The sequence below is a fragment of the Miniopterus natalensis genome, chromosome 14, assembly GCF_054644295.1.
Source record: "Miniopterus natalensis isolate mMinNat1 chromosome 14, mMinNat1.hap1, whole genome shotgun sequence".
In the NCBI taxonomy this organism is placed as follows: domain Eukaryota; kingdom Metazoa; phylum Chordata; class Mammalia; order Chiroptera; family Miniopteridae; genus Miniopterus; species Miniopterus natalensis.
Genome location: NC_142094.1, coordinates 40,552,340 through 40,579,692, shown reverse-complemented (window position 1 = coordinate 40,579,692; position 27,353 = coordinate 40,552,340). Strand labels below are relative to the sequence as shown.

Here is a 27,353-nt window from a genome sequence, read left to right as displayed (position 1 = left end):
GGTCCTTTAAACTTAGCCGACATGGGTCGCTCGGGGAAGCTGCCCTCCGGTGTCTCCGCCAAGTTGAAACGCTGGAAGAAAGGCCATAGCAGCGACAGCAACCCCGCCATCTGCCGCCACCGCCAGGCCGCCCGCAGCCGCTTCTTCAGCCGGCCCTCAGGTAGTAGGGTCCGGACCCGGCCCGGCCGGCGGCGCGGTTCTGGGCGGGCTTGGGTCCGGGTGGGTCTGAGCCTCTCTGCCCAGGCCTTGGACCTTTCATCCCTTAGACCGTCGGGTCTGGAGCCTGCCGTGAAGGCCCACCCTCCCTGTTTAACAGATGCGTAAACTGAATCCACAGTAGGGAAATGACTTGTCTAAGGGTGTCAGCTGGGACTCGTGGCTATAATTAACCTGGTGGCATTTTTCAAAGCGCTTTCACCTTCATTTATTTTCCATGCCCCCGAGTGCAGCCCCCGCCGATTCGCACCGGCGCTTATGCCATCAGGACAGGGAAGCAGAAATTTACCTGGAAGGCGCCCTTTCTGGGTTTTCTAAGTTCTGGGCGTACAGTGGGCTGATGAGGAAGGCCGCCTTCAGAATTCAGCCTCTCGGGTTGGGGGCCTGGGCCCCACCGGCTCGCTTCGTAGAGCTGGTTCTTTTTTTTCTGACCGAAAGGGTAGAAGTGGGGGGTCTTACCTTGTGCCTCGGGTTTTCAGGAAAGAGCGACCTGACAGTTGATGCGCTGAAGCTGCATAATGAGCTGCAGTCAGGGTCCCTGCGCCTGGGCCAAAGCGAAGCCCCGGAGGCGGCTATGGAAGACGAGGAGGTGCCGGCTCTCACGGAGAAGTCCTCGGCCACCTTCCTAAGCGGCCTCTCCGACTGCACGAACGTCACCTTCAGCAAAGTGCAGCGCTTCTGGGAGTCCAACTCGGCTGCCCACAAGGAGGTAGTGGGGAGTATCAGGAGGGCGGGGGATGGTGAAGAGGGGCCACACACATGCTTTTTATTTTCTTGGTGTCTGGTGACAGCAGCTGAGATTTCTGGATAGTGCCATCACCTCTCCTATCCTATGTGTCCCCTACTTATTACTTCTCCTTGGGCAGGTTCCACTTTCTCCTTTTTCTAACAGCATCTCCCCTGCTCAAGTGTAAAGTCCTTCACAAGAGAAATATTTTCCAAACATTTTTCTCTTCAGCTGTACTTACACAGGACTTTTTACATAGAATATTTTCAAGAAACATTTGTGGAGTAAATTCATGCTGAGTAACAGGTTTTTTAGTTTATATTTTAAAATTTTATATATACTTTTTTATTGTTTAAATGAAAAACACTGGCACGCTCTCTGTGTAGGGAGCACACTTCACCTTTCCTGTCCCCCTTTTCTTCCCCCCAGGACATTACCTCTGCCTTTCCCTCTTCTAAGCTCCAAGGCCCTTCTCTTACTTATGTAACTTGTTTCCTGAGCCTACACAGCCCAGCTGGCTCACTTCTACATTTGTTTGGCCATTTCTGTAAGAGACAGCATCCTTGGGGTGGAATTTCAGCAAACATGTTCTGAGCTTCCTATGTGCTAGGCCCTGTGCTGTGTACCCCTGGCTCTGAATACTGCTCATCTTGTCAGTCTCTGGGTGATCAGAAGATTAATTTGTGAAGGAGCAAGGAAAAGAGGCTGCTGTTGGGTGGGGTTAGATGTAAAATAGATGTCATAGGTACCTTTTCCTTCGTGCGCAGATCTGTGCTGTTCTGGCTGCTGTCACAGAGGTGATTCGCTCCCAGGGAGGGAAGGAGACAGAGACTGAGTACTTTGCAGCACTGGTGAGTGTGACTTGGGGGTGGGTGTTCAGATCAGCAGGTTATTCAGGCTATGGAGAGGTCGAGTGCCCCTGGCATGTGGGGAGCGAAGGACAACCTTGAAGAGGTGAAAGTATTTCAGTCACTATCCGGTAGCTAGATGAGGCCAGTGGTATTTGCTGCTTTATTTGTGTAAAACAAAAATCCACTGCTCTGGCTTTTATCCCCTTGACCTATGAAGCTGAGTAAGGTTCAGGGGACCCTCTAGAAAAATGCTTTTCAAAGTGTGGCCTGGGTGTCCCCAAGACCCTTTAGCTGGGTCAAAATTCTTTCCATAATTATACTAGAACATAATTTATTTCTTTCACTGTCACTCTCATGAGTGTACCATGGAGTGTCCCAGAAGTTATATGATGTCTGATGACATTATTTTGACAGCTAATGGAATTGTGTTTGCATATCCTTGTGTTTTAAAATTTTCTCACTTTTAACTTTATTATGTTAAATATCAGTAGATTTAACCAATATAAACAAAACCTCTTTGGGGAATCCTCAATAATTTTTAAGGGTGTAAAAATTTGAGAACCACTACTCTAGAGTGGGGTTGGCATACTACTGCCCAAAGGCATACTCTGACCCATGGCCTGTTTCTGTACAGCCTGAGAGCTAAGAGTGGTTTTTATATTTTTTAAGGATTGTTAAAACACGCAAAGAAGAATATGCAGCAGAGACCATAGATAGCCAGCAAAGCCTAAGATATTATCTGGTCCTTTACAGAGAAAGCTTGCCAAACTCTGCTCTAGAATAATGAAATAAACTACATAGCAACACAGGGTTTTTATCAGGCTCCAGGCAGTATTCTAATTGTTTCACATATATTAATTCAGTTAAACCTCACAACAACTTATAGGTAAGTACTATTATCCCTATTTTACACATGAGGAAACTGAGTCATAGAAAGGTTAAGTCTCCAGCCCAAAGACAAACAGTGGCAATGCTGGGATTTGAACCTTTGACACCTTCTTGGTCATAACTGTTCTCCTGGGCACATGGTGTTCCCCAGCACCCAGTTTGCCCAGCCTGGCACATTTCCTGTTCTCACCCTGTGATCTGGCCCTCAGATGACGACAATGGAAGTGGTGGAATCCCCAGAGTCTCTGGCTGCTGTTGCTTACCTGCTGAACCTTGTCCTGAAGCGGTGAGTCCTGCTTCTGTCTAAACCCCGGGGCTTGTTGCGGAGAGGAGAAGGGAGTATGGACGGGAGGAACAGGATCAAGGAATTGTTAAAAAGAACAAAAGGATACTAGAATATCAGGTGGAATTCTGTGTCAGGCTCTGGGGCTGGCTTGGGAAATTGTAGACAGTGTGAGTGCTAGTGCCTGGGAAGGGGACAGCCCTGGTACAGTCAGGGCAGGAAGGGGATGGGGTAGAATGTTGGTACCAGGCTTTCTGGGGACCTGCAGCCAGGGGGAAGGTGGGGAGAGGGTTGGCGTGAGTTTATACGGGCCCGTCTAGTGGGTAGTACAGAGAATGGGTAGTGGAGAAGGCGAGGGAGGGCAGGTGCCATGGAGATCTCACTGTACTGGGTGTTAGGAAGGGTGAGCTCTTGTCCTAACTATTGCTTACTTGCTGAGTGACAGGCCAGCACTGCCTCACTCTGTCCAGCTTCCTTCTTCAGACCAGGTCTGGGCTCTACCAGCTGTTCTTGGTGCCCCTCTGGGGCTCTGACTTCCTCTGTTCTCTCCCTGCAGCGTGCCCAACCCTGTGCTCATTAAGAAGTTCTCCGATACCTCCAAAGCCTTCATGGATATCATGTCAGCCCAGGCCAGCAGTGGCTCTACCTCTGCCCTCCGATGGGTTAGTAGTTGGTTCTCAGTTTCTCCTCTGCTGTCTTCCAGAGCCCACCTGACTTGGCTAAAGCTTGAATGCTCCCTGAGAGGGGTGTGGACACTCTGTGGACCCTTAGATGGATCCCTTTGAGTTTTTTTCTGGAGTCAGTGAGAAGCTGGGCTTTTTCCCTGCCTGGCTGAAGAGGGTGGAGCTGACAGACCCTGACTCTCCTCTTCAAGGTTCTCTCGTGCATGGCTACCCTTCTGCGGAAGCAGGACCTGGAGGCCTGGGGCTACCCCATTACCCTGCAGGTGTACCACGGGCTGCTGAGCTTCACCGTGCATGCCAAGCCCAAGGTGAGGCTGCTGGGCCCCTAGGATATGGGAATGGACCAGCCGCTCAAGGAGGCAGGGCAGGGCGGGGCTGACTGGGCTCAGTGGGATCGGGAGCCTGCCTGGAGTCCTGGGTTCTTCTTGCCCCTAGGTTCTGTTTCTTGCCTCTGAGCCCCATGTGCGTAGCTCTAGGAGGGATGTTCACTGTCAGGTCCTCTGAGCCTCTGTTGCCTCACTGGGTAGTGACATGTTAGTTACACTGGCAGGAGGGTTGGGGGAGGTCAGAGGGGGGTTTCGGAGTCACATAGACCTGAGTTGGATACTGGACTCACAGCTTGTGCTGTGACCTTGGGCATATTGTTTAATCTCTGAGCCTCAACTTCCCAGCTGTAAAGGAGGGTTAGTAATACCAGCCTTGCTCTGAGGTGTCGGGAGACTGTTCCTCACAGGCCTGGTGCAGTTCCTGCTTAGGGCATGTGCTCAGTAAGTGCTGGTTGGCCATAATTTCCTCCTGACATTTAGGGCAGGGAACATGTAATAGTGATACCAGTCATAGTAAACGCTCACTGTTATCTCAGGTGGCTCATGTCTCTCCATGGGTATCCACGTTTCCTCAGTTTGCCTCAGTTTCTTCAGATCTCAGCTGAAATACCATTTGCTGGAGTGACACTTTTCTGTTGTATAAAAAGTAACAGCCCTGCATTATTGTCTCCAAAGTACTCTCACCTTCTGGTTTACAGTTGTTTGTTTCTGCCTCCTGAGTAGAACATGAGTCATTTACTCTGTTCTCTGCCATACTGCCAGCACTGAGAACAGTATAAAAACAGTGCTGGCTTGGTGGATGCTTGATATTGCTGATGACTTAATGAGTGAATGGATCCCTGCTGTAAAGAGGACATGGAAGCTCAGAGATTAGGTCATTTGGCTTCCTTAGGGCCATTTGGTGAGCTAGAAGGACAGCAGGAATTAGAGCCAGGGTTTGTCTCATTCCACAGCTCGGGCATCTACACTTGAAGCCCAGGGTATAGCATTGACCACGTGGGAGGTGTGTGGTCACTGCTTGTTTGTGGGTGGTCGTACTAACCACCCCAGCTGCTGGTCGAGTGCTGACCCAGCCCTCACCCCCTTTCTTTGTCCCTCAGATCCGGAAGGCTGCCCAGCATGGAGTGTGTTCAGTCATCAAGGGCAGTGAATTCATGTTTGGTGAGAAGGCCCCTGCCCATCACCCTGCTGCCATTTCCACCGCCAAGTTCTGCATCCAGGAGGTTGAGAAGTCTGGAGGTGGGAGCCAGGCTGAGGGCAGCCAGGGTGGGGGTTTGCGGGGGAGGACAGGGGCCGCTGCAGAAGGTGGGTTGGAGTCTCAGCTCCCCTTGGTCTGCCAGGCTCCAAGGAGGCTACCACCACACTGCACATGCTGACGCTGCTGAAGGACCTGCTGCCCTGCTTCCCGGAAGGCCTGGTGAAGAGCTGCAGTGAGACTCTCCTCAGGGTCATGACCTTGAGCCATGTGGTGAGCTCAGACCCGAGAGCCATCAGGCGGGGACATACTGAGGGTGCTGGGGGTATAGTTACAGACCCCAGGCACATGGTCCTGGCTCTCAGGGAACTCCCTGGTCAGGCCAAAGGCAGGACCTGAGTGTCTTCTTACCCTGACCCTGCTCTTAGCTACAGCCAAGGACACCATCTCCTCCCTGTCAGACAGGCTAGGCCATCTTCCCGGGCTTGGCCCAGTTGGGAGCTGGCCTCAGAGACCAGGGCAGAGTGAGGTTGAAACCATGGAGGGGATGGTAAAACGTCAGTCCTCCCTGCCGTGAGCTCTACTCTGGCCACAGTCACAGTTATTTCTCTTTTTTCTCCTAACTTACTGACATCTGTATGGTGACTAAAGATATATAAAAATGGTCCCCTACATTTCTGCCATCCTAGCACAAATCTGTTAATTTTTATGTATTCTTGTGTAGCATTTGTTTATACACATATTAAAAACTATTTATTATAAAAACAGCATGATCACTGTTTAAAAGGAAAAAATCATTCAGAAGTATATAAAGTAAAAAATAGAAGCTTTTGTTTTCCCTCCAAGTCTCATTTCCTCAGATAAATAGTGCCAACAACTTGCTGTGTATCCTTTCAGACATTTCTCTTTGGATAAATCAGCATACATAAAAACACGAAATACAGCTGTAATTACAGTATACAAACCACTTATAGCCTATTTTTTTATCTTTTAGCCCTATGTGTTAAAAATACTTTTTTTATGTTTCTCGATTGTCTTTGTTTAAATCATTTAAAATTTTTTACTGGCTGCCAAGGTTTACTAAAGTGACAGTGCTCGGAGTGTCCGGTGGGGGGCATGTTTGAGGTTCAGGGGCCCGGTTTTCACCCAGCCCACTGGCTGGAGGTTGAGGAGCCCAGGGCTTTGCAGGTTTCCCACTAAACCTGTGTGTCCTCTGCAGCTGGTGACAGCCTGTGCCATGCAGGCCTTTCACAGCCTCTTCCATTCCAAGCCTGGCCCTGGTACCCTGCCTGCCGAGCTCAATGCCCAGATCATCACGGTGAGGCCTGGTGGTGGGGAGGGGCATGACTGTGTTGGGTGGGATGGGGTGGTCCTGTTACTTGTCTGCAGAGTGAGGTGGAATGGGCTGAGCGGGGCTGCCCCATTGCAGGAGACCTGTAGATAGGCAGTGAGGGGACTGGCCACCAAAGCCACATCAGCATCCACAGGCGGTGGAGGAGCTAACTCTTGACTTAGTGATAGTTAATGATTTCAGCATGGTCTCATGGTATTTCCAGCAGGGGTTCTTAACCTCAGGGATCTGTGAATGGACTTAGGGAAGGAAACTCCCTCAGATTGTTTGCAAAATGTGCAAAAAGTGCATTTTTCCAGAGAAGGGCTCTGTGGCTTTTGCCAGGTTCCCAATGGATTGAGTGACCCAAGTTATACTCAGTGGCTCCTAGAAACTTATCTGCTATGGAAGCAGAACTGGAAGGGCTTCATGGAGCTGGGAATGCCAAGGGGGCTGTGAGTTCTGGGGCCACCTGTGTAGGCCTGTCACTGGGACATGCTGGGGCCTCTGGATAGAAGGGGTCATGGTCATTGGGCTGCTGCTGAACACACTTGCTCAGACACCTGTATTCCTGTCTTATCTCTAGGCCTTGTATGACTATGTTCCCAGTGAGAATGACTTACAACCGCTGCTGGCCTGGCTTAAGGTCATGGAGAAAGCCCACATCAACCTGGTCAGGTAAGGTGAGGTAGAGGGACATCCCAGGGCCTCCCGCCAGGCTGTCTGCCCTGCAGTGTAGATGGGAAGGAGGTGAGCTGGAAGCTGGAGAGGGGTCCAGCTTCCTGGAGATGGTGGCAGTTCCAGGTTGGGTGTACAGCAGACCACCTCCTGTTTTATGAGGCACGGGGCTGGGCAGCACAGCCTGTGTTAGCTGGGGATCGTGCCTTTCCTCCCAGAGCGTTGACCAACTCGCTGCGGGGACAGGCCGAGGGTACTGCCTGGGATGGGACCCAAGTGCCATCCTGATCTTGTCACCTCTGGCTGCCATCCTTTGCAGTTGATTTCCTTCTCAGAGGATATCAGCCACTTTCTACAGCTCTACTCCTCTCCCCACCTGTCTTGCGAACCCACTTTCTGCTTTGTGTCTCTGTCATAGCCCTCACAGTTGAACTTGGCCATTTAATACAGCAGCCTCTTGATAATTCCACTTCTCTTGAGTAAAGCTGAGAAGAAAATAGATGTGTCAGTTGGTGACTTGCATTTTGCCTGGAGGGAGGGTCTCTAAACCACCCCTCCCAGGCTCCACCCTGCTGTGTCTGTCCTCCATTGGCCTGCTCCCCCCAGGCACCATGCTGGATGCTATCACCTGTTTTTCACCTGATCGATCACAACCACCCCATGAGGAAGGCCTTAGCCCATTTCATAAGCCAGAAACTGAAGCACTGCGCACCAGCTAGCCATGAGGCTGTTGAGGAGCACAGCCAGGTCTGCCAAGCCTAAGTCCTTCTGCACCAAACCTTTCACCTGGAGGTGCCGGAAAATGGCAAAATAGCCTCATTCTTTGCTTCTCGGGATTTATCCTAGAGGACTCCCACAGTTGTGTCAGGCTGTGTCCCGGGATGTTTGTTGTAGCACCATAGATAATGGCAGAGAACCAAGAGGCGCCCAGCTGGCGTGGCTCAGCGGTTGAGCATTGGTCTATGATGGAGGAGACCACGATTTGATTCCCAGTCAGGGCAAATACCCAGGTTGTGGGCTCCATCCCCAGTTGGGGGCGTGCAGGAGGCAGCCTGTCAATGACTCTCTCATCATTGATGTTTCTATCTCTCTTTCTCCCTCTCCTTTCCTCTCTTTGAAATCAATAAAGATATTTTAAAAAACAAAACAGAAACCTAAGAGGCAACCTAACCGCGCACCAGGAGGGAACTGGTTACATACAAGCAGTGTAACAGGTGCCATGAGAAATAATTAGAGTAGATGTGTGCGTGCTGATGTGAAAAGACCTCCGAGATATACTGAGAGAAAGCAAGGTGCAGAACAGCATGGATGCTGTGATCATTTGCACACTCTGGAGCCAAACTCCCTGGGTGTGAATCCTGACCCTTCCCTCCACTAACTGGGTGGCCGTGGGCAAGTTACTGTGCCTCAGTTTCCTCATCTATAAAATAGGAATTGTAATAATAAGACTTAATCTCAGTTTTTGCAAGATTTCGTGTTTTTGTTTTGTTTGGGGGGAGGGAGCGGTTTGCAGGTTTTAAATGAATTAATGCATGTTACATCAGTACTTGGCACGTGATAAATGTTATATAAATGTTAGCAATTATTATTATTTTGTATGTTTGTATAAAAACGTCTGGAAGAGTACTTAAGAAACTTTTCCCCTGGGAAGTGCATCTGAGGGTCAGTAGAGAAAGGAAGACATTTATTTCATACCTGAGGACCTGTTCGAATTTTTTACCACCTGTAGCTGTTACTTGAATGACAGCACTTTCTGAAATTGTCTGTAGGAAGGGCCCTGTAGAGCTCTGCACATCAGTGACTGTTGTTGGCCCTGGGCCATCTAGTCCTTTGGCCCAGGGCCAGGCAGGCCCCACAGAAGTCTTTTATCTTGACAGGCTGCAGCGGGACCTGGGGCTGGGCCACCTCCCTCGCTTTTTTGGAACTGCGACCACTTGCCTCCTCTCTCCCCACTCGCAGGTGGTGACAGCTGCCACCCAGAGCCTCCAGGTACCCACCCCCCTGAGTCCAGCTTTTTGTGGGGGGAACAGAGAGCACAAGCGGTTCTGCCAGCTGCCTGCATCTCCCAGAGCTCACCCCAGACCTCCAGCTGCGTCCTGGGCAGGGGGTTCTTGGGGTGAGATAGGCTTCCTAAAAGGTTCAGGAAGCAGGCACCAAGGAGGGCTGAGTGGCACTGGGGGCTGCCTGGGCCAAGACAACTGTGGCCTCTTTTTGCAGGAGATCTTGAAGGAATGTGTCGCTCCCCACATGGCTGACATCGGCTCTGTGACCTCTTCAGCCTCAGGCCCTGCCCAGTGTGTCGCCAAGATGTTCAGGTGAGAACAAAGCATTTGAGATAAGGGATGAGATGTACCTTGTAGAAAGTTCCTTATTATGAGAAGTCTCTGCTTGTTACTAACTCTGGGCCATGGGCACAGTGCCAGAGCAGCTGCTGTTGATTTGAGCCCTGGCCAGGTTCTGGGTGCCATAGTGTGGTGCTCATGAGTGTGGTCTCTTGGGCCAGTCATCTGTGGCAAATTCCTCCTCCTCTTGATACCTCAGGGTCATCATCAGTTAAAGGGGACTAATGCAGCTGAGGATTAAATGAGGTAATGTGTGGGAAATGCTCAGAACAGCACCTGGCATGTAGTTAGGCATTCAGTAAATAGAAACTACTAGTAGTTCTGGTTCTAGGAGATAGGTTCTGACCCCATTGTACAGATGGACAAGCTGAGGTCACCCAACTAGTAAGTGGCAGCCTGACCGAAGAGTCCACTCATAATCACGTGCCCACCTGCTCTCCATACCTCCGAGAGGAGCCATTCACAGGGTGGCCTTGCACCACTCTCACCCTCCTAGCCAGTAGTGAGGAGCCTGGCAGCACCAAGCACACCAAGTAGCCCCAAGAAAGGGGCTAGGGTCCTTGGTGTCTCCTCTGGGTCTCTCTGCTCAGCTCCAAGGTGTGGTGCTTTGGATACTTCTCATGAGGAAATAGGCCCATTTCCTGTGGACACCTGGAATGGAGTTTCAGGAAAACAGAAATAGAGCTGCCCTACCTTTAGCCCATCCCTTTCCCCACATTGACTTCCATTTGCCACTCTTGCCTAAAACCTCCAGAGGGCTAAATTTTGGGAGATGGAGTCAAGCAAGTGTGCACATGCGGGAAGGGGCTGGTGGCTGGGCCTGCGCTCTGCAGTGCCATTTCCCCATCCTGCCTAGACCACCTGTTCTTACCCTGCCATCCCACGTTGGGTCAGGCCAAGAAAACATGGGCTTTGGAGGCCAGGGTCACTGGCAAAGTGACCCTGGCAGGTTATTTCGTCTCTCCGAGCTTCAGTTTCACCATCTGAAGATTGAACAAATAACCTGCCTCACATGTTTTCCTTTAAGTACGAGGGTTACATAAATTAAACTCTTAGCACAGGGAGCAGTGTGGGCACTTCGTAAGTGCTAATTCTCCCCCTTGGCTTTTCCTGGGGCCCTGCCCTTAGTGGCAGCTGGCGGTCTATAGCTCCTGGTGGAAGCCTTTCACCCTGGTTGGGGCCCCAGGGCTGTGGCTGTGGCCCTGACTGCCTGCTCCCTTGGCAGGGCAGTGGAGGAGGGCCTGACCTACAAATTCCATGCGGCCTGGAGCTCTGTGCTGCAGCTGCTGTGTGTCTTCTTCGAGGCATGTGGGAGGCAGGCTCACCCTGTGATGAAAAAGGTGAGTTGGGGAGCTGCTGGGGCCAGGGCAGGATGTTGGACTTTTGGACTGTGAACTCCTAGAAGGGGCCTGTGTCTCTGTTATCTCTGCACTTTAACTCCACCTGCTGCCACAGTGCCCATAGCAGGCGCCCAGTACTGTGTTCCCAGGAAGATGACTGGGCCATCATGGGACAAAAAGAAGGGCAGGAGCCCCCCCCCGCCTGCTGACTAGTGTTGGCTGGAGTTGATGGTTTTGAATAGGGAACCAGTGTGATTTTCTCACGCCTACCTGTTATCTTTTAATTTTTAATTCTCTGAATTTTTTTTTTTTAAATATGGCTTTATTGATTTTAGAGAAAGGAAGGGAGAGAGAGAGAGAAACATCAATGATGTGAGAGTTGTCATTGATCAGCTGCCTTCTGCACGCCCCCGACCAGGGACGGAGCCAGTAACCGGGGCATGTTCCCTGACCAGGTACTGAACCGTGATCTCCTGGATCCTAAGTCGATGCTCAACCGCTGAGCCATGCCCAACTGGGCTGTGAATTTTCTTTATTAAATGAGCATAGTGTTTTAAGCAGCCTTAGGTCTCGGGGAGGTGCCTGAATAAACCATCTAAGGATCAGGGCTCAGCTTTGGGAGAGCGTGGGACCTGAGGACAAGCCCCAGATACCTCGTCAGCAGGTGGAGCAGCCCCTGGCCTCGTGGCACCCCTCCTCCCTTCACCTAGGATGGCAGGCTCCCTTGGGGGCCTGGCCTGGGCTCTGATAGATGAAGTTGGCAGATTTGGCTTCCTCGAGAGGTCCATGAGGAGTGAAGCTCATAGAGGGTCTGGGGGCTGTGGTGAACCCAAAGGTGCAGCTCTTTCTCGAGGGGCAGCCCCTCCTCAGTGCCTGCTCATTTGCTGGTTGGTGCACACAGGTTTGCCTTGGCCAGACCTTTTCATTTTTCAAGATAAACTGGAAATCTACATTTGTATGTAAAATCTCTTGAATTTTACATGTTACTAACAAATACAGAATTTTTTTTTAATCCTGGAGCATTGGGGAGGGATCAAACACATCATTGGGTTACATTTGGTTACTGGTTTGTGACCTCTGACCCAGAGCTTAACCGAGGCCCACACTCCTGACTTCATCCTCTTAGAGACTTTGGCTCAGACTCAGTCATGGGTGCTTGCTTTGCACCCATGTATAATCTCTCATCTCTTTGCTCCAGTGTCTCCAGTCCCTGTGTGACCTGCGCCTCTCCCCTCATTTCCCCCACACTGCAGCTCTGGACCAGGCAGTGGGGGCTGCGGTGGCCAGCATGGGACCTGAGGTGGTTTTACAGGCTGTGCCTCTGGAAATTGATGGCTCTGAGTAAGTGTGACCCTGGTTGCCTTCTGTACGAACCCCAGAAGGTCAGACAGCTTGCTCTTCCCCCAAGAGGAGGTTGTCCACTCTCTCGGGTGAGGTCTTTGTGTGCCATGTGGGGGTCACTGAAAGAGGCCAGAGCAGGGCTCGACACGCTCCTCAGCTCAGCAGAGGACGCGCTGTTGGGTATGCTCCCCTCCAGGCTGTCAACTCTTCTGCACTGAGCCCTTCCTGCCTTCTCCCAGACAGACTCTGGATTTCCCACGGAGCTGGCTGCTGCCCGTCATCCGGGACCATGTCCGGGAAACACGACTTGGTTTCTTCACCACCTACTTCTTGCCCCTGGCTACCACCCTGAAGAGCAAAGGTATGGAGCCCACCGAAGTCCTGGAGCTCAGCTGGAAGGGGCTGGGAAGGGCTCCTGGTCTAGCACCCCAGCCGTAGGACATTTGGCAGCCTCCCTCTGCCAAACGGGGCTAGCCAGTGCTTGAGTCCCATACTCAGTAGACTGTCCCTCCTCTCTGCTCTGAGGCATGGCCCGGCCTTCCCCCATTATAGGAGCCTGCCCTATGGCAGGCAGACATTGGCCTCCTGTCCCACTAAGGAAGGAAGTAATTACACAAGCACGCAGCGATTTATATGTATGCGGAGATGTACCTAGCAAGAACTAACCTACACATCTGTCAGTGGGGTTCTAGTGAAGTTAGTTATGGGAAAGCCCACTGTGGGACACAGTGTGGTCATTACAAAGAAAAAGACCTGACGTGGATGTGTTTAGTAGATGGCGAGTTGAACAGGTCAGATTGAGATCTCAGCTTAGCTGCTCCCTTTTGTTGACTTTGGGCAAGTGTATTCAATTCCTTTGGGTCTGCTTCCCATCTGTAAAATGAGGATAATTGTGACCTGAGGATTAAGTGAAATAATCATGTAAGTGCCCATTACACAGCCTGTGACACAGAAATTGCTCCACAAATGTTACCAGCTTAATTTTAGTTGTCAAGTAAAACAAGGTTTCAGAACAATATATGTATACAACATCCTGTTTACATTTTTTAAAGTGTATGTCTGTTTAAAGAAACATAAGGAAGTTAGAAGAGATAGTCGCATTCCCTGGAGGAGGAAGATTATGGGGAGACATTGCTTTCTATTTTATACAGGTCTTTTTAGGTTTTTAGAAAGAACAGTTTTAATCTGTGGGGAGGAAGGAATCACCAATATTGTCCATATCACTGGGCTTTTTGTTTTGGTGAAAATGAGGCCTGGTGGCTAGGAGGCTGCTCAGGGTTACACTGTGTCCCTTGTCACACTCCAGCAATGGACCTGGCCCAGGAGGGCCGCACGGTGGAGTCCAAGATCTACGACACACTGCAGTGGCAGGTGAGGGGTCAGTTGGGGGGATGTGTGTTGCACAGTGCAGCAGAGTGGGTTGCTGGGTGTTACTCTCCTTTACCATTCCTTCCCTCTTCAGATCTGGACCCTTCTGCCCGGGTTCTGCACGAGGCCCACAGATGTAGCCACCTCCTTTAAAGGGCTGGCACGGACCCTAGGCACAGCCATCAGTGATCGTCCAGACCTGAGGGTCACGGTGTGCCAGGCCCTGCGAACTCTCATCACCAAGGGCTGTGAGGCGGGTATGTGGGCTCTGGGATTGGGGGCTGGTGGGAGGATGGCTGCGGTGGCACAAGTCCCCTAACCCCCATCTCCTGGCCTGCTGTGACTCACGGCCTAAGCCATAGTTCATCCTTTGCAAGGACCTGGGGCTTCTGCTGGGGACCCTAGGACACCAAAAACTACCCCTTTTCTCTCTTTATTCCCAATGTGCTGGCAGCTAGGGAGTTACCCAGTTGCTGTTGAAGGGTTTCACTGGCCCCCAGGACAGGAGCCATGGAGTTAGGGTAGACCATGGTGGCACCTAATTCTCTTTGCTCTGGCCTCAGCCTCTCCTGTCCCATAGAGAGGCCCCACATCCATGATCCTGTCACGGGTCCCCCAAAAGGATGCCTCTGGGCTGCAGAGTCATCTCCAGCCCCTTTTATGCAAACTTGGGTCCTCCTGCCAGAGGCCGACCGTGCTGAAGTGAGCCGTTTTGCCAAGAACTTTCTGCCAATCCTCTTCAACCTGTATGGGCAGCCTGTTGCAGCTGAGGACACCCCAGCCCCTCGCCGGGCTGTGCTGGAAACCATCAAAACTTACCTCACCATTACTGAGCCTCAGGTGAGCTTGTGGATGCGGGAGGAAAGCTCTCAGGTGGTGAGTGTTAGGTTGGGTGTATTGGAAAGGCAAAGACCCTACTCACCAGGGCTCACTTGGGCCTGTGCTACCTGGAGGACAGGAGACCAGATCCCAGCTGTGGCTGCTGGGCCGGGCTGGGACTGGGGCTTCTAAACAGGAGGGGGAGGAGCTATAGCTTTGGGACCTGCTGCTGCTCTGTATTTCTCTTTTCAACAACTCCCTCCTTCTCATTCCTTGGGGCTGCCAGTTGGTGAATGGTTTTCTGGAAAAAGCCAGTGAGAAGGTGCTCGACCCTGCCAGCTCTGACTTCACCAGGTAAAATGTCCCACTTGAGCTGGGGCAGCCCAGGGAGCTAGAGGGTGTGTCTAGCAGAAGCCTGTGGATTCTCTCTGGAATGGTTGAGGGAGGGCTTGAGGTATTGAATGTCCCAGCTCTACTGCGAGACCCGACTGACTCCTTTTTCTTGGAGCTGCAATATAGCCCACTAGGGAAGGGTGAGGACCCTGGAAATTCACTGTCCAGGTTCAAATCCCGGGTCCACCACCTATGGGTTGTGTGACTTTGGGCAAGTCAGTTACCCCCTTTGCCTCTGTGTCTTCGTCCATGTAATGGACACGCTCACGGTACCTGCAGCAGGTTGCTGCTGCTGTAAAGCGCCTGGAACAGTGTGGTACCTGATGAATACTCAGTTAGGGCAAGCTGTGGTTATCGGGCACAGGCTCCTTCGAGGCTCCTTGTTCTCCTCCTGACTCTCCCGCCTGCCCCCAACCCAGTAGACATAAGGACACTGTTAGTCTGTTCCCTTCTCCAGCCCTCGCTAAGCCCCTCCTTGGTCTCCTGCCCCTGAGCAGATTGTCTGTCCTGGACCTGGTCGTGGCTTTGGCTCCCCATGCTGACGAAGCTGCCATCAGCAAACTGTACTCCACCATCCGGCCTTACCTAGAGGTGAGCCCTGGGGATGGGAGCCCCACACAGCCACACTTGGGGGAGTGGGCTCCTTTGGAAGGTGGGGCCCGTCTTCTTCATTCCTTGCTGCTGCCCAAGATTAGGTCTTCTTCCATCTGCTTCCTCTTGGTGTGGCTGCCCTTTGTACCCTGCTTAGTCCATCTGTCACCTAGATGCCACAGTGACTAAAGTGCACAGCCGTGGTCAGGCCTCACCTGCCAAGGTGTCTCTGGTAGAAACACGGCTGTACTCTTTTACCTGGATTGCTCACTGGGCCATCCCAGCCCAGCCTGATCTTCATTCCAATCACTGTTATCCTCCTTTACCCCCCCCCCCCCCCCGCTTATCCTCTCACCACCACTCCAGCCCCAGTAAACTGTTTCAAGAGCTCCAGATATAATGGGCCCCTCTGTACCTCTGCACTTGCTAGGTCCTCTCCCTGACTTGCTGTGGCAGTCACCAGCAACACTCAGGCCAGCAGTGACCTCCTGAAAGCTGTCACCCTGCAACAGTTTAATAAGCAGTTACCCAACAGCATGAGAGTGCTTTGGGTGGAACATGCAGGCAGGCCCAGAAGTCCAGGGCAGAGCCACTGGACCTCAGGAGAGGGGTCCTGGGGATAATGACAGAGAGCACCTTTGGAAATGTAAGGGATCAGGCAAAGAAGGAGAGACAGTAGGAAGATGAGTGGGCACAGCAGGCCTGGTGCATTCCAGGCACTGAGTTTGTGCTGCTGGCGTGAATGTCACGTAGAGGTGGGTCGGTGGGATGGACTGGAAGGCTGGGTTGGCTTCCCTCCCCGCAGCATCTCTGGATGGCAGAGTGGCCCCTTGCTGTCCATACTCTGTTGGCCCTCATGCAGGACCTCATGAGCTCCAGAGGGCAAGGCCAGCATCTCTAAATCCCCTCCAGTGCTGGCCTCAGTTAATGGTGTCTGCTCCGTGAATGTCATCAGTGCCCCCTCTTCACCCATCCCTGTTCCCCATGTTTCCTCTCAGAGCAAGGCCCATGGGGTACAGAAGAAGGCCTACCGCGTGCTGGAAGAGGTGTGTGCCAGCCCCCAGGGCCCTGGGGCCCGCTTCGTGCAGAGCCACCTGGATGACCTGAAGAAGACCCTGCTGGACTCTCTGAGGACCACTTCCTCTCCTGCCAAGAGGGTGAGCATTCCAGGGCACCCCTGCTCTGCCGACACAGGGAGAGGACCTCTGTGGAGATGCTTAGTGGGCTTCGGGGGCTGGGGTGGCACTGAGGGGTCCTGATCATTGTCCCTCTGCCCTGCAGCCCCGTCTGAAGTGCCTCATACATATCGTGAAAAAGCTCACAGCTGAGCATGAGGAGTTCATCACTGCCCTTGTCCCGGAGGTGAGGGTACAGGAGGGGGTTGGATGTGTGTTTTAGGGGTTCCTTGGGAGTGTGGCTCCTAAAGGTCTGTCAGGATCAGGGGAAGGTGGTATTGGGGGTGATGATGGGCTCGGTTCACTGCCAGTGAGTGTGGGTGCCCTAACCTGCCCACTCTGCTTTAGGCCACCAACCCCAGGGTGGCCAGCTTGCGAGTGCGTGCTTATGGGGCTATCTGGGCAGGTGATCCTGTGTACCAAGGAGGTGTCGGTGGGCGCTCGGAAGAATGCCTTCGCCCTGCTGGTGGAGATGGGCCACGCTTTCCTTCGGTTTGGCCCGAGCCAGGAAGGTGAGGCCTGGGTGACGTAGGGCTGGGGTGGATGCTCTGCTCCCAGGCCTGGGGAGCACCCCTCAAAACCCCTGGTCAAAGAGAAAAGGTAGGGAGTGCTCTCTGGCTCTGGACCTGGCAGGCTGCTCCCCTCTGGTGGGCATCCCCCTCCTTGGTGGACCTGAGATGTAGTGTGTGGGCTGGGCTCTGCCGTGGTGCAACTTGTCCTGCCCTCTGCCCTCCCAGAGGCCCTGCAGCGCTACCTCATCCTGATCTACCCCGGCCTCGTGGGCGCTGTCACCATGGTCAGCTGCAGCATCCTGGCCCTGACTCACCTCCTTTTCGAGTTTAAAGGTAAATGCTATTTCTTGAAGGCCTCAGAAGCCCTCAGAGTAGGAAAATGCCCAGGAGGTCAGGATGGGGTGGCTACCAGATAGGGGAAAGTTCAAGAGAAGATGGATGAAAAGCTGGAGCCAAACCTGGCCACCTCCCATCTCTGCTGCCCAGCTCCACCCTCCTACCTCCCCACAGCTGCCTCACATCCCATTCTCAAAGTGGATCGGAGGAGGTGGGTCCCGTGCCCGATTTCAGTCCTGGTTCTACCTCTTACCAGCAAGTGTACAATCCTCTTGGAACCTGACTCTTACCTCTGAATTGGGGGAGAAAAACAGCACCTCCTCCTAGGGTGGCTGAAGGACCACAGGGGATACTCCATGGCAAGTGACCAGAACTGTACCAGGCACACAGAAGTCCCCCAGTGTTAGCTCTTAGTCTTGTGACCTGGCAGGGCCTCTGGTCTGGGTAGGGTTCTGGATGTCCCTGACAGTGGCCCTCTGGCCACCACAGGTCTGATGGGGACCAGCACAGTGGAGCAGCTGCTGGAGAACGTGTGCCTGCTTCTGGCCTCCCGCACCCGTGACGTGGTCAAATCAGCACTGGGCTTCATCAAGGTGGCAGTGGTTGTCATGGACGTGATACATCTGGCCAAGCATGTGCAGCTGGTGGTAAGGGCCTCCTTTCCCCTCTGGGTAGATATGTGGCCTCCAGGCTGCTGTCACAGAACCAGTGAGCCTCAAGACCAGCAAGTTTCAAGTATTCTTTTAGATACATGCTATCTTGTGCAAAAGAAGGTCATGTAGGAGCCCTGGAAGGGACCAGTAGGAAATGGCAGCCTGTTGGAGGAAGGGGTACAGTGCACAGGCTGCCTCTTGTCACTCTCCCCTCTGCCCCTCCACAGAAGCAAGGGCTCCACAGGACAAAGGTCAGTGGGCAGGGCCAGGGCCATCTCTCATTTTACAGATGGGGAAGCTGAGGCCAGAGATTGCCCCAGGCCACAGTGCTAGTGAGAGCAGCCCTGGGAATAGAACCCAAAGCTCAGAACTGAGACTCTAGGCTCTCCCCCAGCAGGGCCCTCATCTCTCTTTTTTTGGGCCTCTGCATTTTGATCTGGGTGTGAGGAGTCTCCACTGGACACCCCTGCTGGGCTGCAGAAGGCCCTGGGAGAGCCCTCTGGTATTGGGTCCTCTAGCCCTGTCCTGCCCGGCATAAGACATGCAGCAAGCTGGGACTGTCTTTCAGACCCTCTTGCTGCTGCACCCACTGCCTCAGTTTCCCTCTTCCAGCTGGTTGAGTTGCATCAGACCTCTAGGGAGATCTTGCTTGTCGTCTTCATATCTGGCCTTGGGTCAAGGCGAGAAGTGGCATATGAGAGTCAGGATAAGCCATCAGGCTAACTAAAGATCAAAGATGGGAGAACAGCCACAGTGGGGAACTGTTCTGGAGTTATTAGAATTGACAAAAGCCCTTCAAAGGATCGATGGGGCCCTATTCCCCAGCCCACTGAGAGACACTGTTGATAATATTTGCCACCTACATTTCCCAAACCAGGCCACATGAAAGCTTAAAGGCAGGACATCCAGAGATGAACTCAGGGCAATGGAAGGGACATATGGGACCAAGAGAAACCTGCTGGTGTTGGGGGCAAAATATGGGTCATGCGCCCTAGCCAGTTTGGCTCAGTGGTTAGAGTGTTCGCTCCAGACTGAAGGATTCCGGGTTTGATTCCGGCCAATGGCACGTACCACTGCTGCGGACTCCATCCCCAGCCCTGGTTGGGCGCGTGCAGGAGGCAGCCAATCAGTGTGTCTACCACATTGATGTTTCTTTCTCTCCCCCTCCCCCTTTACACTCTGAAAAGCAATGGAAAAATAACCCTTGAGTGAGGATTACATTTTAGAAGTATGGACCATGGAATTAGATCTAGGCTAGCTCCTTCCTCTGTGGCCACTTAGCTACGTAACTCTCTGTGCCTCAGTTTCCTCATCTGTAAATTGGGGCTGATGATAATATCTGCCTCACTAGCTTGTTCTAAGGATTCGATGAGATACTGCATGTAAGGTTCTGAACACTATTCAAAAGGCTCTAAGGCTGTCATCTTGGCAGAGTGGTCAGGGATTATCATGGAGGAGAGTTTAGGGGGAAGATGGGAGGCTGCTGAGACTGTGGAGCCTGTTTGGACCAAGGGCTGAGCTAGGAACAGGGCCACTCTTGCCCTCACCTCTTAGCCAGGCCTGGTCCTCCCATGCCCCTGGTGTGGACAGCAGGGCAGGCAGGGTGGGAGGCGCCCTCCCCCTGAAACCCTGGTGCCCCACTCTGCAGATGGAAGCCATCGGGAAGCTCTCAGATGACATGCGGCGGCACTTCCGCATGAAGCTTCGGAACCTGTTCACCAAGTTCATCCGCAAGTTTGGGTCTGTGCATTGAATGGGGGGAGCAGGGGAGGAGGTGAGGGGTTTTCATCCCACCAGGGACCCTTCAGAGAGGTGGCAGGGCCGGGGGACCAGTAGTCTCTCCACTGTGGCTGGAAAGGCTCTGGCTGCACACCTGCTGCTTCTGGGTGGCATGCTCTGGCCAGTGCACCTCACCTGCCCTTTGCTTCCCCGTCAGGTTTGAGCTGGTGAAGGGGCTGCTCCCCGAAGAGTATCACAAAGTCCTGATCAACATCAGGAAAGCTGAGGCCCGGGCCAAGAGGCACCGTGCTCTGAACCAGGCTGCCGAGGAAGAGGAGGAGGAGGAGGAGGAGGAGCCTGCTCAAGGCAAAGGTGACAGGTGAGAAGCATGGTGGGCTCCTAGCGGCCCGGTCTCCCCAGCCCGGAGCTGCCCAGGCCATGCCCAGCTGCCCCTGCCTCTCCTGGGAGCGCCTGACTTGGGGCTCCTCTGCCTTAGCATCGAGGAGATTTTGGCCGACTCGGAGGACGAGGACAGTGAGGAGGAAAGGAGCCGGGGCAAGGAGCAGCGGAGGCTGACCCGGCATCGGAGCCGGGCATGGCTGAAGGAGGGTGGCGGGGACGAGCCCCTCAACTTCCTGGACCCCAAGGTGGCCCAGCGAGTCCTAGGTAAGCAGGAAGCAGCTGAGCCATGAGCTCCGAAAACAAGCTTGCCTTGGTGTCAGGTTTGGGGTGGAGGTGACTTTCATGGAGGCCAGCGGGCACCCCTCACCTTGACCCATGCACGCCACTGGGCTCTGGGCACCTGTCCGGGGCGCAGACCTGGTCTTGTTGGTTATGATGAGGGTGCGAGAGGGTTAGGACTGGCCTTCTCACTGCCTGACTCTGCCCTGCCAGCCACGCAGCCTGGCACCGGCCCCGGCAAGAGGAAGGACCACGGCTTCAAGGTGAGCGCTGATGGCCGGCTGATCATCCGGGAGGAGGAGGAAGATGCTGCCACCACCAAGACGGAGGAAGAGGAAGGCGCTAAAGGTGGGGCCGCCCAGCCTGGGAATGCAGCTGCTTCTGGCCTGCACCAGGGCCGCGCTTGGTCGGTCGTTCATTCGCTCGCTCATTTGCTCACTCACTCGTTCATTCAGACTGTTTGTCGTGGGAGCAAAGGTAGAAACAGCTTGAATCTAAGGCAACTTTCTCAGACTTGTTGAGTTTCTCAAACTTTTGACCACATTAAGAAATCTTATGTTGTAATGCAGCCACTTATACAATTACATAATTCAGACAAAACTTTCAGAACGCAGTACTTCCCCTTACCATGTGCTCTGCACTCTGCTGGTCTCTTATTTTGTTCTGTTTCTTTCCTCCTCCTCTTCCTTCCCCCCCAAAAAATGTAAACTTGGCAGAGGCCCGGAATCTCATTGAGAGGAAGAAAGAGCCAGACTCAGACACTCCCGAGTGTCTGCTTCCATGTCTCCTGTTGCCCAGGAGCCACCCAGGTGTAACATCTCGGAGAACTGTTTTGTCTTTCCTGCTCCTTCTGTGCACATATCATCCATTAGATCACAAAAGCTTAGGTTTTCTAAAATAGATTTGTCTTCCTCTTTTTTTTGGTTCCCACTGCCATGATTCCTGCGCTGTTGACTCACCGCAGCCTTCCAACCAGTGCTCTGCACCGTGTTATAGTCCTACCAGCAGGACACAAGGGTTTCAATTTCTCCACATCCGTGTCAGCACTTGTTACTTTCTGTTGTTGTTTTTTAACCCTCACTCGAGGATATTTTTCCATTGCTTTTGCGGGGGGTGGCAAGAAACATTGACCTAAGGGAGACACATTGATTTGTTGCTTCCCGCTCGTGCCTCAACCGGGGCCGGAGATGGAGCCTGCAACCAAGGTACGTGTCCTTGGACAGAATCGAACCCGGACCCTTCAGTCCATGGGCCAACACTCCAACTGCTGAGCCAAACTGGCTAGGGCTATTTTCTGTTTTTTTGATAGTAGCCATGGTAATGGTGTGAGGTAGTATCTCATGGTGGTTTCGATTTGCATTTCCTTAATGATTAGTAATGGGCAGCATCTTTTTACATTTGCCATGCATTTGTGTATCTTTTTGGAGAAATGTCTACTCAAGTCCTTTTGCCCATTTTCTAATTGGATTGTTTGTTTTTTGTTGCTGAGTTGTAGGGCTTCTTTATATATTCGGCATATTAACCCTTCATCAGATGTATGATTTGCAAATATTTTCTTCCGTTCCGTAGGTTTCCTCTTCAGTCTGTTTATGTGTCCTTTGACACAAACTTGTAAATTTTAATGTAGTCCAATTCTTAATGTAGAACCAGTTTGTTGGTTCATACTTCTTTATTTCCCCACACAATGCCCAGCACATACAGGGCAAAAACAGAAAGTTCTCAGGAGGAGAATAAAGCAGTCCTGGAGTATGGGGGGCTGCAGGAGCTCCTGGCTCCCCAGAAAACCTGAGGTTTCCTTAGAGTTGCAGAGAAAACTATTTACCTCAGAAGTAGGATCACCACTTCCTTGAAGCGCTATTGTTCCTGGGACCCAGGACAGGAAGGAGAAGGGGTCAGTGTTCAGGGGTCTCGTTTCCCACAGAAGGACCCAGGTTTTCTGGGGCTGGGGTTGACAGCTCCCTCAGTCTGACGAGCCTGGGGGGGCAGGATGAAATGTGGGTGGGCTCTGGGGAAACGGGGCCCCTCTGAGTGCTCACAGGCTTCTCTTCCTTTTGGCACCAGGAGGGGATGAAGAGATGGCTGACCTGATGGAAGACTTGGGCGTCAGGAATGTGAGTGATTCCTGCTGACGGAGGGAGGGTGAAGGGAGGGTCGGAGCCCTCAAACCGAGGCCTTGGGCCTGCCAGCCTTTTGCTGTCTCACCTGTGCTGCTTCCTGGCTGCTCAGCAGAGCCTCAGGGATGTGCACAGCAGGCAGTCCCTGGGCTCAGTGTACATCTTCTGGGGGCGTGTCATAGCTGACACCTCTGTGGAGCTTGCGAGGGGGCTTGGTGCTCTCAGAAGCAGCTGGGGCTTCCTCCATTGTTGGGTTGTCCAGCTGAAGGAAGAGATAAAGCCCTGTCTCTCCATGAGGACAAGTGCTGTGCAGCCTGCAAGGGCAACAGCTGGCCTACATTCTCCAGCATAGGGCGGGGCATCCACCTTGAGAGGTGCTGAGGGCCCCACAAGAGAGTACCCTGCCCAAGGTCACAGGCTGAACCTGAATCTTGGCTTCTCTGTAAAGTAAGTGGAACTTAGTGATGCTGAATAAGTGGTGGCTCTTCTATTGAATTTTTCCTGGCAGTCCTGTCTGGCCAAAGCCTCCCTAGTTGCTTCAGCGCATCTTCACATTCCTTCACGCCTACTCTTCCTCCTGGCAGACAGGAACTGACCACCCCTCTGAGGAAGGCCCCACGGTTCTGCATAGCAGGACTGGGGCTCCTTGTCTCAAGGCACTAAGAAGGACCTGGGGTGGCCACGCTCCACAGTTGGCTCATGGCAAGTCATCACCTGCCATTGAGATCCCAGGGGCTTTTTCTCATGGCAGTTGCTAAGTCCCACTCCTCTGTCTGCAGTTATGACATCATTTAAATGCTGGGGTACAAGTGACAACAGCTGCCAGTGAGCACAACTGTGGCCAGGTGCCAGCCGAGCCAAGAACAAGCTAAACTGTCACCCTCTGATGCAGCCAAAGTCCCATTTCTGGCCAGTTTCTGTTTCTCTACTAACAGTCCACTCTGCTGAGTGGAACTGGTGCCCCCATCTCCCAGACACACCCTGTGTGTGCTCCAGCCTGTTCCCTTTACCTGACACACCTTCCATTCTACCTGGCCTTTAAGCCAGTGAATGCTCCTGAGTAGGGGCCTGAAGCCCCCCTGCCTGGGGATCCCCTGAAGAGCTTGAGCCCTAGGAATCTGTAGTTTGAAGAGGCTTTCTGGGCATTGTGGCACAGACCACAGCATGGCAGCCAGCCTATTGATCTGAGGTCTCCTACACAACATTCCTCTGCCTGGCCTGATTGTCAGTTTCTAGGCTCAGATCTCCCAGTGGGCTGGGCTGTAGTCAGACCCACCAATACCCCTTGGAGCACCTAACTCAGTGTTGGCATGGAGTAAGTGCTGAGTCACTTCCTGTTGGATATAATTGAGCGAGCTGACCTGTCCCGTTGCCCCATGCTCACAGCTCCTGGGATGCTAGTGTTGTTGAAGGGCAGTGATGACTGGTGTGATCAGGGGTCTCCCACCTGCCTGAGAACCCCTGGACCATAGAAAGTTGGTGCTGTGCCCTGTGTCCCCAGGGACTGGCACTTAGTAGGGGATCAGTGAGTGTTTGACTCCTAGGGAGAGCAGAGTGGAGTTCGTGTGAGGCAAAGAACTGGTAAAGCTCTTCTCTCCAAAGAGGCTGAGGACCTCATTTACCTGCTGGGAAGACTGGGGCTACACTGAGGTCAAAGTGCCCAGAAGGGCACTTGTGACCCTGTGGGGGGACTTCAGTGTGGAGAGGAAGAGCAGTGGAGAAGCCGAGACAAGCTCAGCAGTGAGGACCAGAGCTGGAACCTTGCTTCTGCCCTACCTAGCTATGTGATCTTGCATGGTTATTTACCCTCCCTGAGTCTTAGTGTCTTCATCTGCAAGTAGGGGATCAAGTGCTTGGCAGAGGCTTTTCCTGCTAATTCAGGTTATGATTGTTTTTACCATTACCACTAGTGAGGATGACCATATCCCCTTGTTCACGAACTTTGCTTTCCCCTTTTTAGAAAAAACACCAGAAGTTCAGGCATCAGAAAGAGGCTGACGACGAGGAGCTAGAGATGCCCCCTCAGTACCAAGGTGAGGCTTCCATTCTTTTTTTCTTTGAATTCTGTTCTCTGTCACCTGTATTAGGCAGGGTTTGCTTCAGACAGAGCCACGAGGTTGCATGGCCTGGTGGCACTCAGTTGGCATCAGCAAAATTGACAGATGCATCCTTCCAAGTCGGCCTTGTAGGATTCCATCCACAGCTGTGTTAAAGTGCAAGCTGGAAATGACACTGATCTTGGAAGTATCCTGATCTCTTTAAGCCGCAGTTTTTACATCTGTACAGTGGACTAAGAGCTGCCATCTGTCTCACAGTGTTAGTGTGAAGTCTGAATGAGAGAACGCCTATAGTGCCTCATTTTAAAGATGAGGTTAAGAGGCTCCAGAAAGTTGAGAGACTTGCCTGAGGTTAAGCAGGGAGTTGAACCTGGATCTGTCTGACTTCGAAGCCTGTGTTCTTTCTCCTAGAACAAATGGAGCTAGTTTAGCTCTGGAGTGTGTGTGGTATTTTGTGTTAGTGAAGAATATATGTTCCCAGAGGTCACTGGACTGTCCTTCTGGAGAGAAATATTTGTCTTTGGTTGTTAGAGACAGAGCCAGGTTCCTGGCCATGACCTGTGTCCCCAGCAGCTCTCTGAAAAGAAGGTGCTCATTACCTTTAGGAGGAGGCTGCCCTGGCTTTGTTTGACTTTTGGCCTCTGTGTTCCCCTCTAGCTGGAGGCTCTGGCATCCATCGCCCTGTGGGCAAGAAGGCTACACCTGGGGCTGAGTACAAGGCCAAGGTAAGAGCTGCTAGTGGGGGCAAGGGGTCTTCTGGCAGAGCATCTGGGAAAGGGTTGGGGAGCTGTGCCATCACCGTCCTGGAGAGGCACCTTTGTGGAGCCAGACTAAGGGTCTCATGGAGGCCTTGTTCGCATCTAAAGTCCAGACCTTTGTTGGTTGGCCTTCTAGAGCCACTGAAAGTCTGATGCCACCTAAGGCACAGAATGAGGGCAGGGATGCAGTGTCTGTTAAGTAAGGGAAGTGGGTAGAAAGGGAACCCCATCCTCCTAGCTGACTCTGTTTCTCTGCGTGAGCAGAAAGCAAAGGGTGACATGAAGAAGAAAGGTCGGCTCGACCCCTATGCCTACATCCCCCTCAACAGAACCAAGCTCAACCGCAGGTATGGTGCTGTGCGGGGTGGGGAGCTGTGCTCTGGAGGCCTCATTCTCCTTAAACTCTCAGCTCGAGTGCTCAAATCTCTTCCATTTTTAATTTTTACTTTTTAACATGCACCTTCATGTAGTTGGTACCTACATGTATTGTTAACTTGAACCGCCCTTTTAAACGTGATGGGTAGCTCATGGTCTGCCCAGACCATGTACTGCCCACTGCCGGGCAGCACTCCCGCCACTCCCCTATTCCTGCTGTTGTGGGAGGAGCTTTCTTTTGACACTATGCGAGGGATGGCCATGTTTTCTCAGTAAGATGTGACCCTTCTGTTCCTTGTCCCTGCAGGAAGAAGGTGAAGTTGCAGGGACAGTTCAAAGGCCTGGTGAGAGCTGCCCAGCGGGGATCCCAGGTGGGACACAAGCTCCGAAGAAGGGATCGTCGGCCCTGAACCCAGGGCCCCCGGGGCTGTTCTGCAGCCCAATCTCTGGCAGAGCCGGGACTCAGAATGATTTGTGGGAACCAGGGCTTTGTTCCCAGAGGTGCCCAGGATTTTGGAAGTTCCACATGGGAATCGCCTTTTAGAGATGTCCTTGGGACTTGGAGATGGGACTGTAGCCTCCGTGCCTCTGAGTAGGCCAGCATCAGTGCACTTCCCAGAGTGGCCATGTGCAACAGAGTAGACATCTTCCCATTTCCTCCAGCTGCTCATAGCCATGTGGCATTCTCAGCCTCGCTGTCATCTAGGTGTGTGCGATTTGCTGTAACCAGACATAGAATAAACATGCACCACCATGCATTGTACCTAGAAACATTATGTCTCATCACCTACCCCCTTTGGGGACAAGAACAATGTCTGGTCATTGGCAACAGTGCCTTGACCCCTTCCTCTCAGTCCCAGCATCAGGTCTAATGCATAGCATGATAGCCCTAGGTCAGGCTTTGGATTTTGCTCAGTGAGACCCACCTGTTTCAGGACATCTCCTGACTTCACTTTACAGTCCCAGTCAAGGTGACATTTGGGGGATCAGGAGGGGCAGCAAATGCTCCAGGGATAGTCTGTGGAGCTGTGGTTGAGCATCTAGGACTCAGACTAAAAAGGGAGCTACAGCACAGGCTGCCCTGGGCTCGAGTTTCTCCCAGCCACTTTGTTCACTGAATCAAGTGTTTATGAGCCCCTCCGTCTGCCAAGCACAGCCTGATCACCCACCTGTCTGACCCTCAGGCTCTCTTTTTTCCAGACAAGTGGATCCAGTTGTGGATCCAATTGCCCAGTACTGAGTCTGACCCTCAGGCTCTCTTTTTTCCAGACAAGTGGATCCAGACAAGTGGATCCAGACAAGTGGATCCAGTTGTGGTACACAGAGCAGTGTGAATCTTACTGCCTCAGCTTTGTTGATCTGGAGCAGAGAAGGGAGGGTGCACACCTCCTTTGCTCCTCAGGTCACTTGTCCATCAGCCCAGTTCCCCTTGTGTGTGCTTTCCCAGTGGGCATCAAAAAGCAAAGAACCCTCCCTAGTGGGTTTGGCTTAGTGGTTAGAGCATCGTCCGCGGACTGAGGGGTCCTGGGTTCTGTTCCAGCCAAGGGCACATTACGTTGGTTGCCAGCTCAATCCCGGGGCCTGGTTGGGGCTCGTGCAGGA

The 27,353-nt window shown here is 52.6% G+C and overlaps 1 protein-coding gene across 1 annotated transcript; it reads left to right on the top strand.

Annotated features, from left to right (window-relative positions):
- RRP12 (ribosomal RNA processing 12 homolog) lies at positions 1 to 26,953 on the top strand. Its single transcript, XM_016220042.2, has 34 exons — positions 1 to 160; positions 696 to 925; positions 1,711 to 1,794; positions 2,892 to 2,968; positions 3,522 to 3,627; positions 3,840 to 3,956; positions 5,075 to 5,213; positions 5,315 to 5,442; positions 6,389 to 6,487; positions 7,086 to 7,177; positions 9,055 to 9,166; positions 9,395 to 9,492; positions 10,745 to 10,859; positions 12,058 to 12,200; positions 12,440 to 12,561; positions 13,507 to 13,571; positions 13,663 to 13,825; positions 14,254 to 14,408; positions 14,674 to 14,741; positions 15,278 to 15,371; positions 16,370 to 16,528; positions 16,653 to 16,733; positions 16,953 to 17,058; positions 17,284 to 17,391; positions 17,884 to 18,041; positions 19,696 to 19,787; positions 19,984 to 20,145; positions 20,263 to 20,432; positions 20,661 to 20,795; positions 22,509 to 22,558; positions 24,522 to 24,594; positions 25,276 to 25,343; positions 25,641 to 25,723; positions 26,059 to 26,953. Exons 1-34 carry the CDS (start codon positions 22 to 24, stop codon positions 26,159 to 26,161), a joined length of 3,894 nt encoding a protein of 1,297 aa, XP_016075528.2. The 5' UTR covers positions 1 to 21; the 3' UTR covers positions 26,162 to 26,953.
- The last annotated feature ends 400 nt before the right edge of the window (positions 26,954 to 27,353 follow it).

Bases quoted from the DNA above. Each gene is read 5' to 3' on its own strand.
- RRP12 (XM_016220042.2), top strand. From the start codon at position 22: ATGGGTCGCTCGGGGAAGCTGCCCTCCGGTGTCTCCGCCAAGTTGAAA. The intron at 13,826-14,253 runs GTATGTGGGCTC...TCCTCCTGCCAG, and splicing joins CACCAAGGGCTGTGAGGCGG to AGGCCGACCGTGCTGAAGTG. The intron at 16,529-16,652 runs GTGAGCATTCCA...TCTGCCCTGCAG, and splicing joins CTTCCTCTCCTGCCAAGAGG to CCCCGTCTGAAGTGCCTCAT.